Source organism: Orbicella faveolata, unplaced genomic scaffold, assembly GCF_042242905.1.
Source record: "Orbicella faveolata isolate gen_17 unplaced genomic scaffold, um_ofav_v1 contig_3, whole genome shotgun sequence".
Lineage (NCBI taxonomy): Eukaryota > Metazoa > Cnidaria > Anthozoa > Scleractinia > Merulinidae > Orbicella > Orbicella faveolata.
In genome coordinates, this window is record NW_028301558.1 from 16,894,197 (window position 1) to 16,914,877 (window position 20,681).

Below are 20,681 nucleotides of genomic sequence, written 5' to 3' on the forward strand. Positions count from 1 at the left end.
ACGCACGGCAACATGGAATCTATTAGCAACAACAACAACAACAATAGCTTTATTGACATGTTCACGAGAGATTTGTTCATATCTGCTTATCTCGATCATCAGCTTGATAGATTACAATAATACTAGATGCTATGGAAATGATGCGCGTGGAGCGAACAACTCAGAAAAAAAATTCTGAGTTCTCAGATGGGTTCGAACAAGGGATCTTCAGTACGCCAGTTAACGTTTGGATGCTCTAACGACTGAGTTACTAATTAAGAACCGCTGGAAAATACATGCATTTGGAAAACACAAAACCTCGTTCGCTTGTTCTATACCACGGAGAGCTTTTTGGACAACCTCGTTCCCAGGGTCTCTCATCGCTCCAGGGGGCGGTAAGACGAGAGACCCTGGGAACGAGGTTGCGTTTTGGATTTCCGAGGGAAGAGGTTTCTTTTAACTTTCAATCAGCAAGCATCGATCAATCAGGTATGTGTTTGCATTCATTTACAGACGGAAGGCGATAAAACGAGGGTTGTACATCAAGCTCCAGAGGCCTTAAAGTTGATGAATTGCTTCTCAGAGTCTACCAGATGTAAGATACTGACCCGCCAAATCGCCAGGCTTTTTTGCAAGCCAACGTAAAATATGCACTTGCGAAATATACTCATAAAGAAACCGCTGTAATGGTTTCTGATCGAATAAATGATGTCGATCGTGATTTCCATGGTAATCACAACACAAAACAATTGAAATTTTTATTTCCCCACTAGTTTCATCGAAGAAGAGTCAAAAATTGCAAATGAGGGTAGAGAGCTTAAGTCGATCGCCAAACATTTAGTCAAGATACCGATAGTATCGCTTGCAATTTCGAACCCTGGGAGTGAAAATTATTAGCAAAAACTTCTGGAGAGATGGAAAAGAGTAAAATCTCTTTCACTGGAAGTCGTAGGGGGTCAAACAAGCTAGGAATTCCAGAGGGCTGAAGTAAATAAAAAAAAAACGAAAATCCGGACGGGAGGGGGGTTTAACGATTTACGCCATGGCCCGTTTGGATTCGCTTGCTATCTATCATTTCATATCCAACGTGCGCTCTTGGGATAATTGTTAAATATAATGACCAAAACATCTCAAAAACAACAACAACAAGGCATGTTGCTTATATAGGGGTGTGCCATCCTTTCCAACATATCCCGGCGGTGATTTATACATTGTATAATCTAATGGCAGAGTGTTAAGGTAATTCTTAAAATTGTGCCTCATGTCAGATGCACATGAAGTGTCCACGGTTAAACCCCTGAACATCAAGAGTTGGGCGACTTAACCTGGAGAGATACGCGTGCCACTTTCGCTTTTTGTATGCTTCGTCATCAACTGCTCCGGTCAATATGCAATAGTAAACAGTTTGTGAAAACATTCAGTTTCCTCCCTGACAGAAATGAAAAGTTTTCACAAAAGCATAAATAAACTTTCCCCGATGAAGAGTTTACTTTTCATTAGCGCGGTAAATGATTTATGGCCATGGATAGCAGTTATGGCAATTACAACCAATCTCATCAGTCATTGATTGATATTTCGACTGCAAGCCAAGTTTATAGGTTCTCTTTGGTCACTGGTTTCTCTTTCTTCCTTTTTTCTCCCATAACTTTTGAGGTTTCCCATTCATAGCAAAATGACACAGTCCCTTAAAATCAAATATTGGAATAAATACCAAATAGTTTATAAGTGTGGAAAGGTTCCTGGGTTTTAGAATTTACAACTGATGTTTCGACGTCACTATATAGGTTAAGAAGTTCTCAAGTATTGTCGCGTTTGTTATAACGAAATAGAAAGACGAGCTGATATAATATTTACGTTGGAAGGACCGTTTCAATAGATCACGTTCTTGACAAACAAGTACTCATAATTCTGTTCAAATACTTGTTTTCAGCCACTTTTTTAACAGAAGCTCGCGTCAGTTTTTTTTTTATAACACGCACTGACTATTAATGATACTCCAAAGTAAGCTAAGACGAAGCGTATCTCCACGAGTGGTTCATTTTCCTGAAGCAGCGAGGTAACAATGCACGACGCAAAAACTGCGAGTAAATGTTTTATTAAGCTGATTCCTTATTATTGCATTGCGCATCCCTACTGCGCACGACTTTCGCGTCAATTGCGCGCATACATGAGTTCGTACACGCGCCCAACGTAAGTAATTTCCCTCAAGCTAAGCTCGACAGCGAAATTAATGCTAGTTTTCTCTTAAATGTGCATAATTGCATAATTCTCGCGTACAAATTATTCGCTTTAAGTTAAAAAGTCAATAAAGAAATTGTTTGGAAGAAAAAAAAAGATATAGCTAAAAGAGTGCACAAACCGTTACCCGAGAATACGTATTATCACCTCGAAAACAACGATTCGGGGAACGCTTTGAGTCGGATAAATGTCGTTTAGAATTGTGCGATTTTTCAATAAAATATATTTTGCACTGTTCCAGGTGCCCGAGAATTTCTACCTATCAAGATGTTTTGCTTTAATATCCGTTGCTTCCAGCTACCACAAAAACAACGCGCGTGGCTAGGCATAAATGGGGTAAGTTTGGCCCATCCTATCTCTTAAGAGAGCATGGTGACCTATCCTTTTTATTGTATTTTTCAAAACAGTGCTTCGTAGAGAAAATTTAGGGGAAGTTAAAAATAAAACTTTTAGTTCTGAGGAATCACTATAAGTCCTCTTAAGAAAATGATCTGCGCGTTTTCTAAATACGAATGTAAATGCACACTACCTAATATCAGAGACAGCAGCGAGTGCCTCAGTTTTCAACACACTCTGGCTTTAATGACAATCTATATTAACGTAACGTGAAGCGAAATGTCCACTAAGGATTCATTTTCCTGACTGCACCGGGGCAACAATTCACAACGCAAAAAATGCGAGTAAATGCTTTATTAACTCGTGAGAAATTTGTCATTTGTGCGAGCATCTGCACACAAAGAATGCGAGTAAATGTTTAATTTACTGATACTGGCCATTTTTCGCGTCCAAAAAGTCAACATCTTGTGTCCACACGGCCATCAATCAGAATAGATTTTCAAATATAAGCTACTCATCGATTAAGTATTAAAAGCTTTTCTTTTTGACAATCACAGTGAGCAAACTGAAACACTTGAAAGCTTGAATGTCATGGACAGAAAATCTGTTCAGCTTGAAATGAAATCTGCCCCGGCACATTTTACCGCTCGTACGGGCCTGTTGGTGGTGGCTGTTTTCGGGATTTGCTCTTTCTTTCTGCTTTGCAACTATCTTCTGCTAAATCAGCGCATTGGAGCCATGGAGGAAAAATTGGAAACTTTGCAACGAAGCGAGAGACCAAACCCCAACGTTTCTTTTGATGATCAGAAGGGCACTGAGAAGGTGTTGCACCCCAGAGAAAAGAGATCGGTCAGCCTGTCAGATTTGGAAAAACGGCTGCGATTTTTGGAGCGAAGGTATTTAGTTTTGCATTCCAGCGTTTTCTTTTGTTTTTCGAATGTTGAACAAGTGACTGCATTGAGATTATATCGGTATCACACACTTCACTGTCCATGTTGTTTCCTCATGTAATGAGCTTCACATTAACTGAATACGGCATCCCATGTGAAACGGATTTAAAAAACGAGCGTCCTTGTGTTTCAATTTATTCTTTTTCCTCATGTTACCCTCATTTGCCGCCAAATGATGAAAACATGAAATTGCCCAAAATAAAGTAGGTAAAAAGCTGTTAAAACTATGTACACTAAATGTTTTCGATCTTTGAGATCATCATCAGAGTGTAAGTTCTGAAAAAGAAAAGTGGGTCAGCCTTGCATCAAGATTTCGTAACGCCCAATTCCCAGAGGAAACTTAACAATGTGAGGTGAAATTCTCGATATCGATCTTGGTTGTTTTAACTTCGGGATGGAAGCGTGCGATGTAAAATGCTTCTGTGATTCTCTGTTTCATTCAAGAGTGAAGTGTGGCTAAAATGCCCCGTGAGAAAATGTGATTTGTATGATATTTTACATATTTGGCTGGTTCCAACTGTTTGTCGACATCAGAAAACAAAGAACATCCAAAATCAGGTTACGTAATCTTTACCGACTCCCAGTATGTTGCAAGCCTAGATTGCAAGTACCAGACAATGGAATATTAACGTGAATACTCAACGTGCTTGCGGCAATAAATAGAGAAATAAAAATTGAGTAAACCAAAATTCGAAAAAAGTGGTAAAGCTTCCAAGGTGTTACGTAACTTAACAGATAAATACAAGTTTTAAGATAAAAAATGTGCTTATTAAAAGCTAACAAAACCCTGGAGTATTATGTAACTACTAAAGCTAACAAATCACTAACTATGCTGAGAAAAATTGATCTCGTGTATCAGTGACAAGTTTACCTTTGAGTCAAACCTTTTTTTTTGACAATGCGTCTCAGTGGATCAATACAAGGCTAGTCTTATTTACCATCTGTTATTTAGCAAAATTCACATCAAACCTCGCCTACTTATTCCAAGGCGCGTAAGTTCAAACGGCTTTCTCTAAATGTGCAAGGATGAATGTTAACTAAAGACGAGAAATTTTCTCATATTTAAAAACTCAAAAAGCCACAATCATTTCTTTGCAAGAAACCTATTCATCACGTGAATCAGTGAAAAATTGAGGTCTACAGACTGAGGCACTGAACTACACACTCAAAAGGAGTTTGCACTGTCTTAAATTCCAGTTACCTCTTCATTTAAAAAGCATTCAAGTGGACCCAGAGGGAAGCCTTTTCTATTACAAACATCTACGCCCAAATAACTGCCACGGACATGACGAAGTCATACAAATACTATGCAAACAACTGACTTATTATATCTAAAACTGACAAATCAAAAGTCATCATCTCCAGTGACTAAAACATCACTTTCAATCCAATTAACAAACTCGACGGTCTCCTGTGGAAGGCTACAATCAAGGAGACTGACTAAGGCTCACACTACTCCGGAGAAATGTGAAAACGTAACTTTATTTCTGCGGTTGAGCCTACCGTCCACACCCTGAATCCGACACGAAAACGGATCTTTTCGAAAACGCTCTTCAAACGGAGGGACTTGAAAACGTTGGGTTTGTGATTTAGCGTGGACGGTAAACATATTGTAGACGGAGGTTTTCGAAAAACGAAGAGATCACGATAACCATGGTGATTGTTGCGTTTTCAAATTTCTCCGGCGTAGTGCGGACGGAAAACATTTGATACGTTTTCAGGGTGAAAATGACGATTTCAAATTTCTCTTGCGCAGTGTGGACGGGCCATAAATCCTTTACTTACGAATCAAAATCGTTGAACCTAAAACGAGGATTGACTACTTTCTTATCTCGCGGTCGCTTTCTTGCAAGGGACGCGAAACAAGCCGAAATTGGTACTTTAATTGCGCTTCACCACAACTCAATCTTCTTTAAAAGTATTCAATGGTTTTAAAATCACCCTGTTGGAAGACGTACGATAATTATAAAGCTATATGGCCGTTCGCTGTTCATTTGGCGCACTTTTCTAATATCCACTATCCAAGGGAATTTTCGCATTGCTCTTGATCGCACTTCTCTCAAGTCTATCAAAATAAATTTAATTCTAAAAGACAGAACTACTCTTTTCAACCATCACTGTCAAATTAACGGAGTTCTACTTGGAATTAGAACTCTCTAAAGATAGGTTGTTTAGAGCGTTTATTTCACTTTTATTTTGATTTTCTTCCATTTCCTTCGGTGAAAATTTCGTAAACTTTGACATTACATGAAATTTGTCCAGAGGAGTCTCCTGAAGGCCCGAAAAAAGTAAGGGTTACAAAGGTAATTTCGTCGCTTTTAGCAAATTTGTGTTTTTTAGCTCCTCTTAAAAAATTGTGTTATAAATTTTCTCAATGAATTAGCAGACAGAGGGCGTAAACAGTAATTACCGCTCTACACTATTTGAAGAAATTTTACCATAGAAAACTGGAGATATTTCACGTGAAAATTTCGCATTTTTTGAATCTCACAACATACATCACATAATAGGAATTCGCCAAGATCGCTATTTGAGCATGTGTGAAATTCCAAACCACGTGCAAGCGCGTGCGCGGTCAGGAAACTATATGAAGCCACCTTAAGCAAACACTATTTTATTTTTTGGGGTGGGGTGGGGTGGTTTGGGGAGGAGGCGGGGAGAAAGGAGGCTGGAAATTTCTTGCTTCGACAGAATTTTTTTTTCTGTTTTTTTTTTTTGTTTGTTTTGTTTTGTTTTGTTTTGTTTTTTGCGACTAAAAGCACTCAATTTTCCTCCCAAACATTGTCCATGTGGTATACAGAATACATTTTTCATGATTCAGCCTGCATAGCCATCACTCGAGAAAATGGGCCACAAATTTTGCATCCCCCTTCCCACTTTGCCGTTCTACTCTTACACCCCATCTTCCTCCAGAACCTGATATGCAGTCTTCTCGTGATTTTAAAAGTCAATGTAAATGGTCACTTTTTTACATTTTTGTTCTTTAGCATTTTCTTGCTAAAGAACTGTGCCAAGGTGACGGAGGTCGTGATTACTCAAGTGTGACTGAGGTCGAGTTTAACTGCGGTTGTGATTATTGAAGTTTGGTAGAGGCCGTGTGTCAGTGTTTACAGTGAAGAGCTGTTTCAGAGTTTTACACCTGTGAAGACTACGTTCATCAGAAATAAATCATCTTTCTTGCTGTTCCGACATCCCTGCATTCTGTTTAGCTACAGACAATCATTTCCACTTAACGATCACGCGTAACAAAATAATCTGTCCGATCTATACAGCCGACACCATGAACAAATCAAAATTTGACGAAAATACAAGAAAATGACGTCAAACGCAGGGGAAACGTTTTAGAAGGTCAAGACTGACGACAGTTAAAATAATTGGATGAGGAAAACCCCGTATAAAAGTCTACAATAAGCAATTAGTGCTTTTTTCTTTCTTTGTTAGTCATATATAACAGACCGTAAATATTTTCAAGGCAGTTTGAATCACAGCGGCAAAAATAATACTTTTCTTACTTCCGCGTTTGTAAAAAATTGTTTCTTCCGGTATTTTAATATCCTTAGCAGTGCCAAGCGAAATCAAACCAAACACAAAATCACTTTCAACAATCAACCTAAACCTGCTATAGAATGAGTGTGCCCCTGCTCCTAGAGGTTTACTTTCCTCTTATCGAAATTCAGCCGCGAAGCGGCGACAGTTAGCCACAGAGAGGCAAGAAAATTACAGAGAAAACTCTGGTTACAAACAAATCGTATTTTACTTCCGTTAAGTCAATAGGATCAATATCTGATCCTAAAGCTCTGCCTAGAGGAGAGATTCCGTGTTCGATAAAAGAGATTTTCTTTTCTTAGTGCTCCGCACCTCGATCTTTGACAAGAAAATAATACAAGAGAGAAAACCTCTGGACCTGGGTGGTAAAAATGGATAATATAAATGTCAGATTACCGGCTCATGAGGATATGCTGACAGCCAGTTTAAGGAATTGTGTCAGAATAATTCACTGTTCGCCCCTAATCAGACTTCTACTTGTCTCACACCCTGCAATGACGTCTGGCAAGCTGCAGTAGGTCCACGTCAAGGAAGCTTAAGGTCCATGATCGCGAGTAAAACAAAGGTTGAAACTTAGGTACTAGATGTGCTTGCGTGATTTTCTTGCAACAGATCTCGTCAAGTTAGTTTCCCGCGCTGGAGCGATTAACGAGGTCCTATAAAATTGCGCTGTCACCTAATTTGTATCCTGTGAACCGGAACATTTAGCTCTGCTTGCGTGTTCTTCTCTTAACAGTTTCTTTCGAATTTCACCTAATTTCTGCTGTGTGTTTACCAACGAATAGTAACTGTCTGCTGTGTCTGCGTGTTCTTCTCCAAACAGTTTAATTTGAATTTCTAACCCACGCTGCATTGAATAAAGAGCGGAGGTGTAGTCACCAAGGTTGTATTGTGTTGCCCCAAGTTGACAGTAACTGTCCGCTGTACTTGCGTGTTCTTCTCCAAACAGTTTCCTTTTAATTTCTAATACGCGCTGGAATGAATTGACCGCAGATGCGAAGTCATATACGTTGTTTTGTGTGACTCCAAGTTCATGGTAATACTTGGCTGTGCTTGCATGTTGTTCTCCAAACACAGTCTTTCCAGTTTCCAACGCGCGCTGTAATGACTGGAGAGCAGAGGTGTGGTCACCAAGGCCGTCTTGTGTCATCCCGAGAGCAAGGTAACTGTCCGCTGTACTTGCGTGTTCTTCTCCAAATAACTTCCTTCGAATTTCTAACGCACGTTGGTGTGAGTGGAGAGCGGAGGTGTAGTCACCTAACTGGTGTTGTGTGACGCCGAGGTCATGGTAACTTTCCGCTGTTTTTGCGTGTTCTTCTCCAAACAGTTTCTTGCGAATTTCTAACGCACGTTGGTCTGAGTGGAGAGCGATGGCGTAGTCACCTAACTGGTGTTGTGTGACGCCGAGGTCATGGTAACTTTCCGCTGTTTTTGCGTGTTCTTCTCCAAACAGTTTCTTGCGAATTTCTAACGCACGTTGCTGTGAGTGGAGAGCGGAGGTGTAGTCACCTAACTGGTGTTGTGTGACGCCGAGGTCACGGTAACTTTCCGCTGTTTTTGCGTGTTCTTCTCCAAACAGTTTCTTGCGAATTTCTAACGCACGTTGGTGTGAGTGGAGAGCGGAGGTGTAGTCACCTAACTGCTGTTGTGTGACGCCGAGGTCACGGTAACTTTCCGCTGCTTTTGCGTGTTCTTCTCCAAACAGTTTCTTGCGAATTTCTAACGCACGTTGGTCTGAGTGGAGAGCGGAGGCGTAGTCACCTAACTGCTGTTGTGTGACGCCGAGGTCATGGTAACTTTCCGCTGTTTTTGCGTGTTCTTCTCCAAACAGTTTCTTGCGAATTTCTAACGCACGTTGGTCTGAGTGGAGAGCGGAGGTGTAGTCACCTAACTGCTGTTGTGTGACGCCGAGGTCACGGTAACTTTCCGCTGCTTTTGCGTGTTCTTCTCCAAACAGTTTCTTGCGAATTTCTAACGCACGTTGCTGTGAGTGGAGAGCGGAGGCGTAGTCACCTAACTGGTGTTGTGTGACGCCGAGGTCATGGTAACTTTCCGCTGTTTTTGCGTGTTCTTCTCCAAACAGTTTCTTGCGAATTTCTAACGCACGTTGACGTGAGTGGAGAGCGATGGCGTAGTCACCTAACTGCTGTTGTGTGACGCCGAGGTCATGGTAACTTTCCGCTGTTTTTGCGTGTTCTTCTCCAAACAGTTTCTTGCGAATTTCTAACGCACGTTGGTCTGAGTGGAGAGCGATGGCGTAGTCACCTAACTGGTGTTGTGTGACGCCGAGGTCATGGTAACTTTCCGCTGTTTTTGCGTGTTCTTCTCCAAACAGTTTCTTGCGAATTTCTAACGCACGTTGCTGTGAGTGGAGAGCGGAGGTGTAGTCACCTAACTGGTGTTGTGTGACGCCGAGGTCACGGTAACTTTCCGCTGTTTTTGCGTGTTCTTCTCCAAACAGTTTCTTGCGAATTTCTAACGCACGTTGGTGTGAGTGGAGAGCGGAGGTGTAGTCACCTAACTGCTGTTGTGTGACGCCGAGGTCACGGTAACTTTCCGCTGTTTTTGCGTGTTCTTCTCCAAACAGTTTCTTGCGAATTTCTAACGCACGTTGCTGTGAGTGGAGAGCGGAGGTGTAGTCACCTAACTGCTGTTGTGTGACGCCGAGGTCACGGTAACTTTCCGCTGCTTTTGCGTGTTCTTCTCCAAACAGTTTCTTGCGAATTTCTAACGCACGTTGGTCTGAGTGGAGAGCGGAGGCGTAGTCACCTAACTGCTGTTGTGTGACGCCGAGGTCACGGTAACTTTCCGCTGTTTTTGCGTGTTCTTCTCCAAACAGTTTCTTGCGAATTTCTAACGCACGTTGCTGTGAGTGGAGAGCGGAGGTGTAGTCACCTAACTGCTGTTGTGTGACGCCGAGGTCACGGTAACTTTCCGCTGCTTTTGCGTGTTCTTCTCCAAACAGTTTCTTGCGAATTTCTAACGCACGTTGGTCTGAGTGGAGAGCGGAGGCGTAGTCACCTAACTGGTGTTGTGTGACGCCGAGGTCATGGTAACTTTCCGCTGTTTTTGCGTGTTCTTCTCCAAACAGTTTCTTGCGAATTTCTAACGCACGTTGGTCTGAGTGGAGAGCGATGGCGTAGTCACCTAACTGGTGTTGTGTGACGCCGAGGTCATGGTAACTTTCCGCTGTTTTTGCGTGTTCTTCTCCAAACAGTTTCTTGCGAATTTCTAACGCACGTTGGTCTGAGTGGAGAGCGGAGGCGTAGTCACCTAACTGGTGTTGTGTGACGCCGAGGTCACGGTAACTTTCCGCTGTTTTTGCGTGTTCTTCTCCAAACAGTTTCTTGCGAATTTCTAACGCACGTTGACGTGAGTGGAGAGCGGAGGTGTAGTCACCTAACTGCTGTTGTGTGACGCCGAGGTCACGGTAACTTTCCGCTGTTTTCGCGTGTTCTTCTCCAAACAGTTTCTTGCGAATTTCTAACGCACGTTGCTGTGAGTGGAGAGCGGAGGCGTAGTCACCTAACTGGTGTTGTGTGACGCCGAGGTCACGGTAACTTTCCGCTGCTTTTGCGTGTTCTTCTCCAAACAGTTTCTTGCGAATTTCTAACGCACGTTGGTGTGAGTGGAGAGCGGAGGTGTAGTCACCTAACTGCTGTTGTGTGACGCCGAGGTCACGGTAACTTTCCGCTGTTTTTGCGTGTTCTTCTCCAAACAGTTTCTTGCGAATTTCTAACGCACATTGATGTGAGTGGAGAGCGGAGGTGTAGTCACCTAACTGCTGTTGTGTGACGCCGAGGTCACGGTAACTTTCCGCTGTTTTTGCGTGTTCTTCTTCAAACAATTTCTTTCGAACTTCTAATGCACGCTGGTGTGAGTTAAGAGCAGATGTGTAGTCCTCTAGGATGTTTTGTATGTTCCCAATTGAATGGTGAATGTCCGCTGTGCCTGCATTTTCGTTTCCAAAAAGATTTAGTGTAATGTCAAGCGCTAGTCTTTTTGTGTGAAGGGCCTCAAGATACCTCTCCCTTTGGAAGTAGACATCAGCAAGGTCAAGGTAACACATTGCAACTGCTTTATTGTGTACGTGGCGAAAGGCTAACGAGCTTTCCTCACAATCTGGGGACCTTTCTCTACCTTGTGCGAGTGCTGTTTGATGGTAACGGATTCTTCTTTGATAAAGCTCCACTGGGTCCTCAATCTGATTAAAAGTTGTTTCATATTTAGCTAAACTGCGATGAAAATTGAACAAACCAAGCGAAATTGGGACATTTGTCTCGAATTCTCTCAGCATCTGGAGTACCTCATTGCTTACATATTGTTCCGTACCAGTGTCAAAGAAATTCTTTGCCGCTTTCCCGACCAGAAAAATAACGTGCAATTTCAGTGGCTGATTGAGCATGCTGGTCGTTTCTCCTCGAATCTCCTTTTCTTTGTCAGTTTCCTTTCCTTGGTTTTCCAGTGGTGAAATAATAAGCAACTTCTGGTCTCTTAATGCTTTACATTCCTCGTGTATCTTCTTGTAGAAAAACGTCGATCTTGATGAATCATTCTCGAACTGATAATAAGCCACAAGGATCTGTAAAATAACAATCTTAAGAATCTCATGTTCTGAGCTGTCGTTCAAAAATGAAAGGGCCTCCTCTAAGCACTGAACACCACTCTGGATTTTTGCGTCAACAAGCTGACAGATGCCTGAATAGCACATAGTCTTTCCTTTCTCTACTTCTGACATCAAGGAAGAAGATGCTAGTGTCGACATTTGAATTTCCTTTGCTTCCGAGAGCATTTGCTGGGTACCTCCTTCTGCGCCCCACGCCACTTCATAAAAAGCCTTAGAAACAAGTAATCGACGGTGAAACTCGGTTGCTTCAAGCTTGTTGGCAGCCTCAATTGCCTGATCGTAAATCTTGTGAAACTCATCTCGTTCTAGGAAAAAAAGGGTAGTCAAAAAAATTTCTGCTTTCGCTAACACTTCGAAAACACCGTCAGCTAAGTTGGAATCTGAACAACCCTCTATCAAGCTTTGAACAATACTTGGTTTATCTTCATAAAATTCAACATATGCCGGCATTGACTGTCCAGAAAGAAACTGTTCATTGAGATTCTTGAAATGGGAAACGTAAAAATGGTTGAGGCGGACTTTCGCATTCAAAACCGTTTCTTTCATCAGATGTTCTCCTTTCTCTCTGGTAAATGACTGAAGAAGCTTGTGCATTGAGAATGATCCAGGTTGTGAACTTGAATCGAGGAGGGATTTTTTGCGAAGACTTTCTAATATTATTGTGACATGAATGGTTTTTGTTACACCCAAAACAGCTGCGGCGACTTCCTTATTGAAACTCTCAGGAAGAATACACAAGGACACAAGCGCTTCTTTTTCTTGCGGAGAAAGTCTCTTGAAAGAAGAGTCGAAAAGGAACTGCAATCGCTGACTCGTTCGATATAATGGATTGTTCAACATTTCGAAGATACTTTCTGAAGAACACTCCATGAGTTCAGCTAAAAACTCGCTCGGTTGAGCACCGTCTTCCAAAATCAAGGAGCACAACATCTTAATGGCCAGAGGTACATGCCCACAGATTTGCGTTATCTGAATGCAATCGGAGGTAGTTGCTCTAGGTAGCAATCTCTCAACAAGACTTTGAGAAGAGGTTTTATCTAGTGGTCTTATTCTTACAGTTCGATGACCTTGGAAATGCAAATTCATAAATTCGAACGATTCCCTCGTGGTTACGATCAATTTCACCTTCCCATTTCGCCTGAGAATTTCTTCAAGAAGTTGCAAGACATCTTCCTTCACATTTGGTAAATCACTTTCTAATAAGTCGTCGGCATTGTCAAGAATAAACACGCAATCATCTGCAATGTTGGCGAATAATTGGCAAAGCTCATCATCAAGGGATAAACGCTGAACAGGTAGTCTATTTGTTTCAATGGGTTGTCTAAAGAAGCTAAGAAGCTTTGATGTGAGATCTGCTTTTGTCTGAAGTCCTCGCAATGAGAGGAAATACACTGACAATCCTTGAGAGTGGAGATCATGTCCCACTGCGGTTGCAACCGATGTTTTTCCGAATCCAGGTGAGCCCCAGATCGATACCATTCGGGTAGAGTCGGATGTCACATGTGCGGTTACTTCGTTACACTCGCTCTGGCGGCCAGTGAAGTTTGGAACCGTTGGAGGGAGGCAAGATTCTGGTAGCGACGGGTTTTTACCTTTTAAAGGACAAAGGCAGAGAAAAAGACAAATGATGAAGTAATTAAATATTGAGGTCAAAGGCTTAGGAATATTTCCCACCTCTTACTCTCCTATAGAAAGCCCTCATTTAACAATAATACCACCGACAAGACCACAAATTTAATAAAATTTTCTGCCCTCCTCGATTCCTTATTTCAATTTTCTTGCGAGTTGTAATTTTCAAAAAGCTCAATTTTCTATCTATTTTTTTTTTCTTTTGTTTTAGTGATTTAAATAGCCTGCGAACATTGCCGCCTCTCGCGGCTAGTGGCGAACCTTGCTAGCGGCTTGGAGCAACACAGGGCGGCTGTTTGTATTCGTAGAATACATTTCAGAAAAAGTTGGGGAAAAACTCCCTCCAAACTCTTTGAAAGAAAAAACCCGGTCTTTTGATGGCCAGATTGTATCGGTAATTTCCACCAAACACACCTCTTTTCTCATAGTACTTAAGCGAAAAACAGACATACAATGCAATTATAAGAGAAAACAACAGCTTCCTAGTTTTAGTAAACATGTAAAATGTACTACAACAGTTTGTATTTTTACGAATACAGACTTAATAACTTAGCAAAGGAAAATTTTAAACCTCTATTTGCAAGAAGGATTAATTAGATTTGAATCCCACTCAACACGCCAGTTTGTCCGTTCCAAATCATGTGTTTAATAACACAGTTTCGCTCCTCACGGTTACTTGAGAATTTCTCTGTTTATAAGTATATATGAAGTTGGTACCTGAGAGTTTTGATCGATCATCGTCCAGAGCTACTTTCAGCTCGTTAATCTTTCGCTCTAACTTGGCGATGTCTTCTTTGTCAGTACAATCACTTTCCACCATTCGCTTTATGGCAGTTGATAGGGCTTTTAATTCGTCGATACCTGATCTCACATCCTCCAGAGACTTGATGTATTCCGAAGTCTCTTCTCTGATACGTTGCTCCAACTTACGAACTTCATTTGTTGGAAAGTGCGACTCGTTCAAACTTCCAATGGCATCAATTGAAGCCGTCGGGACGCCAAGGGCACTGAACGCATCTTTAGCGTGTTGCACACGTTGATCAAATGTTGTTTTGTCCATCTCTGATCTTGCCGAATGGCAAAGTGAATTTCTAAGAATGCGAAGTTGATCAATTGCAAGTGCAAAGGTTTCGGCATTGTCTCCTCCCGGGCTCACCACCGATGCATGGAAACTGCCAAAAGGAACACCACGGGGCTTCGCGTACAAATCACAAAGGTTCACGCCGTGTATGGTGAAGGATCGCGCAAAGATAGTGGCTTGAAAAAAGTCGGTACAATCCCACTCATTGTAAGACAGGTGTGTGTGAACTTTGGTTGAACCACCCTCCGCAGAGACAAACAAATTTCTCACAGCAGTGGAGTCATCCCAGGGCTGGAAACCGGGGCGATGTCCAAAGGTGTTGTCCCACATGCTTTTGAAAGTCTGACGTAAGGCCTTGGGAAATTCATTTAAAACCAGGGACGAAAACTTGAAGTAATTTAACTCCTCATCACGGTAGGACCTCAAGGCCATCTTGCAAATCCTGACAACACAGTCAGAAGGTCTTGAATTACCTGAACAATAAGTGAAATTCATATTACTGATTAACTGTTCATTGTGCAATTTGATTTGTAGCTGATGCGTTTTTTTTTGTTTTGTTTTGTTTTGTTTTGTTTTTTTCAGATTTCTCCTTTTCGTAGATTCTAGTCAGGGGTGGGGTTAGCGAAAACTTTAAGTAGGTCACTTATACTCTTTCCTCGATCAACAACAGAGAGAGTCTCTCTAATTCGAGTTGTAAAGTGAACGTGAAGATGACTAATGAATTTAATTTACCAAAGAAATAGAGTTTTGTAAATACGCAGTGAACATAAATTTTACAAATAATGCAATCAACTCGGATATTACGGCGTAGTGAGATGTCCGTGTAACTTTACCGCCAGTTCTAAACGATTTTCCACATTTGAATGGCGCCAGGACCTTGTTTATATACGAACAGAACAAAACAAGAATTTAACAGATCATACGAAAGATTAGAATACGGTTGCACTTGTGGAAGAAATTAGACCAAAGTGTTGGGCACATTACATACGGCTTTTTGAGAATTCTCACCGATCCTATTCTTGAGAAAAATGGATCAAATTTAAGACATTCTATGTGCAGTTTAATTTGTGCTACGGTGCTTTTATAATGCTAATAAGTTGTCTATTTCTGACAGTTTTCGAAACTTGATTTACATTTACTTGATAACGTTGCCATAAAGACTGATTTGACTATGCATTAGCAGGACTTCATTGACCAGGATCGTGAATTCTTGGTTTACACTCAAATTGAACGATAAGCTAACACAATCTGGCTAAAGGCCATAAAAATAATACTAGATGGAAAGCAAATTTCGGAGAGTAATTAACTCTGTTGTGTGGAAATCAAGCATGGCTATCCACAATATAATTGTGCGCTTAAACTTGAAGACTTGAAATTGAAACCATCGAATTTTTTCTTTGAGCCTATTCCTGTTCTTAGCAGACCAGATACTTTCCACAGATCAGGTCGAAAATAGACAGTTATCCTATAATGTTTGACTGTTTGGGTTCAGATTCAAAAACTCTCAAACAAAGCAACACAAACTGAGTGACAAACACAGAGGCAAAACTGAGAATTACCACAAACATAGTCTCCTTCAAATTAGCGCTGCACCAGCTCTACTACAATGGTGGACAAAATTCCTTGGGACATTTGCGTCATTGCATGAATTATCTGTGTTTTATAAACGGAGTTTGAAAAAGCACTGTTATCCTTTTCAAAATTCGTGTCAGCCCCTCCCCCCTCCCACCCCATACAATGTTGAAACTCTTGAGAAATGTCCAACATTGTATGGGGAGGGGGGGGGGGGGGGAGGGCTGAGCAAGTGTAGTTGAATTCACGCGTGACTGTTTGTTTAGCGCGTGTGAAAAAGCGCCACAAGTACAAATTTGTCCCAAGACTTTTGTCCATGATTGTAGTCCAGCGTCATCAAAATACAATTTAGAGGTTTTAAATGTCGATCCTTACAAGAGCAATTTTCCACCTCATTCTTCTCTTCAAGGAGTTCCTTGACGTCATTAGCTCAATGACACTGCGGATTTACTTTTCAGAATCCTTGTGCATACAAGACTTTAGAAAACCACCCCAAAAGTCTACATGGCAATATCAGACCCAGCTAATAACCAGAATATAGATTTGAGACCAATAACCAGACAAGCAAGCTCTATCGAATGCCCTATTTCAATGGACAAACTATTTCAGATTAAAATGATTACAAAGGGAATCCCTACAGGACCACGAAAACCTTAATCATTTATTCCACGAAATACGCATCCTTACTCCCCCTCTCCTTCAAAAGAAGGAAGAAAATGAAGACAGTTACTTAGTCATTATCGCTATTAAAGTTTGACAACTGCGGTATTCCATATATACGTTTCAAATTATGAAACTTCTTATATGAGAGGCGATCTTTGAACTTCGATGCTTTGGCTTCAATAATAGAGCAGATGTGGCTAAAACCAAGCATTGATTAGGCATCTTTGAGAGAGGAACGAGTCGATTCATAGCACTTCTTTACCCAACGAAGCCACAAGATAAAGAGAATCCGCAAAGCCAGAATCTCCCTATTTTATCAGTGTTAATGAAGTTTTGACTTCACTATCACGTGTTTTAAAACGCACCATTGTATTAAAGTGTTTACATCTGAAACTGAGTTACGCGAGAGATCGTCTGTCCTAAAATGAGCTCAATAAACCACTGTCCAGCAGCCTTCAGTTGATTTCGAGCGAAAGAACATGTATGACCGCTTGTTTTTTAGGTAAGTTTCAAGTTTCCTTTTGCAAACTAAGCAGATGCAATTCAAAACAGAATTTGTCAGGATTTTCACGGTGGGTTGTTTCGAGTTCTTAAATATTGCTGCGGATAGCGCTGATCAGAGGAGTTGAGTTACGACACAAATTAAGTTCTGCCAGCGCACCTCTGTGACGAATGGTGCCACTTTCCAAGAATAACGCATTCCTTAGGCCTCGAAATTTAAACCCATCCTGTGGTTAACGCCAAGACTTTGACGAGCAGACTACATAAATTAATGATCAAACTAAGTTATGCTACGTCGAGTACTTCGCCGCAATTTCCTAAGATTTTTTTAACCAACATAGCGAGAAATACTTTTACAAGGCATAGATAGAATACAGTACCTTTATCAAGGACAAGACGAAGTTTGACAGATACGATGACCAGTGGACACAGTAACGACAACGAGAACTGAAATGGAGCGTCTTGCAAAGTCTTAAATGATTTATATCCCCAGCACTGCAACAATGCAACAAAATGTAGCGTGACTCCTTCAGGCAATAAACGTCATAGTTACACCCATCTGACTGGGGCTTTACCCAACTCCCTATTTATGTAAATTTGCGTTTAGTGGGTATGTTTGTCATGACTACTGGCTCGAAAATTAGTCATCCATATCTCATACTTGTGGCAACAGTGTTAAATCTTTCCATTATCGATACAAATAACGTTGAAAAAGGAATAGATGTTGGTCATCCAAGCTTAGCTTTCGAGTTAAGAAGGGTTAGTCAGTTTTTACGGGTGATGGCCTGAGAGAATGCAACCGTTGAAGTAAAGATGAGTCAGTATAACCCTTTACGCAAAAATTACAGATAAAAACGACCTCACAATGACTTCATAACACCTTTATCGGAATGAATAAAAATGAAGGTTTGAAAATAGCCAGAAATAGACGACCATTTAGCATTATAAAAGCCTAGTCAAAACATACGCCACATCACAAAGCTCACATTGAAATTTATAGGCTACATGCTGTTCATCAACAATCGGCGGTTTTCTTTCTTGCGCTTTCAGCTCTTGCTCGATAATCTTATAGCAAACAAACACAGGCTGAATGCTTGTGTGAAACTTCTGTCTCTGAGGTGTTTGTGCAACTATAGTAACTGACTATGCTTTTGAAGTAGTAATCCGTCGTCTATTTATTATATTTTCGAAACTTAATTTACATTTACTTGATACTTAATAGCACCGACACGTCGATTGTTATCTTTATTTTTTGCTGGTATGTCTGTTAGCAAAACCTAATGCTGACCAGGATCGCAAAAACCTTCGTTTAGTCTTTTTACGCAGTATGATAAACTAAGACAATCTGGCTTTAATGGCCATGAAACTAATGAGAGAAGGGAAAGAAATTTCTGTTATGTGGAAGTCGTGCATGCATAACCATTTAGTATATTAACCGAACTGGAAAATTGACAGGAGCTGAATTGAAACCACCGCATCTTTTTCTTTAAGTTTATTCCTATTCTTAGCAGACTAAATGCATTAAACGAGAAAGACCAAAAGCCAGTCAGTTATCTCAAAGTTTTGACCGTTTAGGATCGGATTCAAAAACACTCACAGACTCTTAGCAACGCTATACAGTCCTCAAAAGAAATATCAGATATGAACGGAGTACGCATCCTTATTATCCAACTGCAACGAATACCGTCTAAATAACTGTACAAATATACAGCGATATTGTACAGTAGAAAACCTGTTTGCCATATTTGTACAGTAGAAAACCTGTTTGCCGTACAGGTCGACGCGCGCACGCAAAACTGTCACACACTCCCTCTTTCATTGATAAATTTATTTACTACAGGAGTTTGATAATAAATCCCATCTTAGATGTTTTGGTTTGTAATATCGCTGTACATTTTTTACTCGTTGTTTGTATTTTGCCTCGTACTACGGGCTCGTGAAAATACGGCACAACTCGTAAAAATATACAGCGATACTACACACCAAAACATCTAATAAGATATATTTATTCTTCCTCTCCTTCAAAAAAAAGGAAGAAAACGAAGACAGCTACTTAGTCATTATCGCTATTAAAGTTTGACAACTGCGGTATTCCATATATACGTTTCAAATTATGAAACTTCTTATATGAGAGGCGATCTTTGGACTTCGACGCTATGGCTTCAACAATGGAGCCGATGTGGCTAAAATCAAGCAGTGATTACTCTTTCAAAAGAAGGAAGAAAACGAAGACAGCTACTTAGTTATTATTGCTTTTTAAGTTTGACAACTGCCGTATTCCATATATAAGTTTCAAATTATTAAACTTCTTGTCAAGCTTATATGAGAAGCAATCTTTGAACTTCGATGCTTTGGCTTCAATATTAATAGAGCAGATGTGACTAAAATCAAGCATTGATTATAGGCATCTTTGAGAGAGTAACGAGTCGATTCATAGTACTTCTTAACGCAACGAAGCCACAAGATAAAGAGAATCCGCATTAAGCCATCAAATCATCAAATTAAGCCAAAATCTACCTATTTTGTCGGTGTTAATGAAGTTTTGTCTTCACTCTCACGCGTTTTAAAACGCACCATTGTATTAAAGTGTTTGCATCCGAAACTGAGTTACGCGAGAGATCGTTTGTCCTATGATGAGCTCAATAACCCACAGTCCAGCAGCTTTCAGTTGATTTCGAGCGAAAGAATATGTATGACCGCTTGTTTTTAGGTAAGTTTTAAGTTTCCTTTTGCAAACTAAGCAGATGCAATTCAAAACAGAATTTGTCAGGATTTTCGCGGTGGGTGTTTCGAGTTCTTAAATATTGCTGCGGATAGCGTTGATCAAAGGATTTGAGTTACGACACAAATTAAGTTCTGCCAGCGCACCTCTGTGACGAATGGTGCCACTTTCTATGGATAACGCATTCCTAAGGCCTCGAAATTTAAACCCATCCTATGGTTAACGCCAAGACTTTGACGAGCAGACTACATAAATTAATGATCAAATTAAGTTATGCTACGTCGAGTACTTCGCCGCAATTTCCTAAGATTTTTTTAACCAACATAGCGAGAAATACTTTTACAAGGCATAGATAGAATACAGTACCTTTATCAAGGACAAGACGAAGTTTGACAGATACGATGACCAGTGGACACAGTAACGACAACGAGAACTGAAATGGAGCGTCTTGCAAAGTCTTAAATGATTTATATCCCCAGCACTGCAACAATGCAACAAAATGTAGCGTGACTCCTTCAGGCAATAAACGTCATAGTTACACCCATCTGACTGGGGCTTTACCCAACTCCCTATTTATGTAAATTTGCGTTTAGTGGGTATGTTTGTCATGACTACTGGCTCGAAAATTAGTCATCCATATCTCATACTTGTGGCAACAGTGTTAAGTCTTTTCATTATCGATGCAAATAACGTTGAAAAAGGAATAGATGTTGGTCATCCAAGCTTAGCTTTCGAGTTAAGAAGGGTTAGTCAGTTTTTACGGGTGATGGCCTGAGAGAATGCAACCGTTGAAGTAAAGATGAGTCAGTATAACCCTTTACGCAAAAATTACAGATA

General features: G+C 40.7%; 1 protein-coding gene across 2 annotated transcripts; it reads right to left on the minus strand.

The window, feature by feature from the left end:
- Positions 1-7,022: 7,022 nt before the first annotated feature.
- Positions 7,023-20,408, minus strand: LOC149106670 (uncharacterized). Of its 2 annotated transcripts, XM_089297657.1 has the most exons (4): positions 20,211-20,408; positions 17,503-17,617; positions 14,023-14,859; positions 7,023-13,268 (listed from the first exon to the last, which is right to left on the minus strand). In XM_089297657.1, exons 3-4 carry the CDS (start codon positions 14,816-14,818, stop codon positions 7,726-7,728), a joined length of 6,339 nt encoding a protein of 2,112 aa, XP_089153783.1. In that variant the 5' UTR covers positions 14,819-14,859; positions 17,503-17,617; positions 20,211-20,408; the 3' UTR covers positions 7,023-7,725. The 2 variants fall into 2 exon arrangements, with proteins under 2 accessions (XP_089153783.1, XP_089153782.1); XM_089297656.1 differs by lacking the exons at positions 17,503-17,617; positions 20,211-20,408 and having other exon boundaries at positions 14,023-14,875.
- Positions 20,409-20,681: the final 273 nt, after the last annotated feature.

Excerpts from the sequence above, each read along its gene's own strand:
- LOC149106670 (XM_089297657.1), bottom strand. The coding sequence starts at position 14,818 with ATGGCCTTGAGGTCCTACCGTGATGAGGAGTTAAATTACTTCAAGTTT. Across the intron at positions 13,269-14,022 it reads TGATCGATCAAAACTCTCAG|GTAAAAACCCGTCGCTACCA; the intron begins GTACCAACTTCA and ends GTCCTTTAAAAG.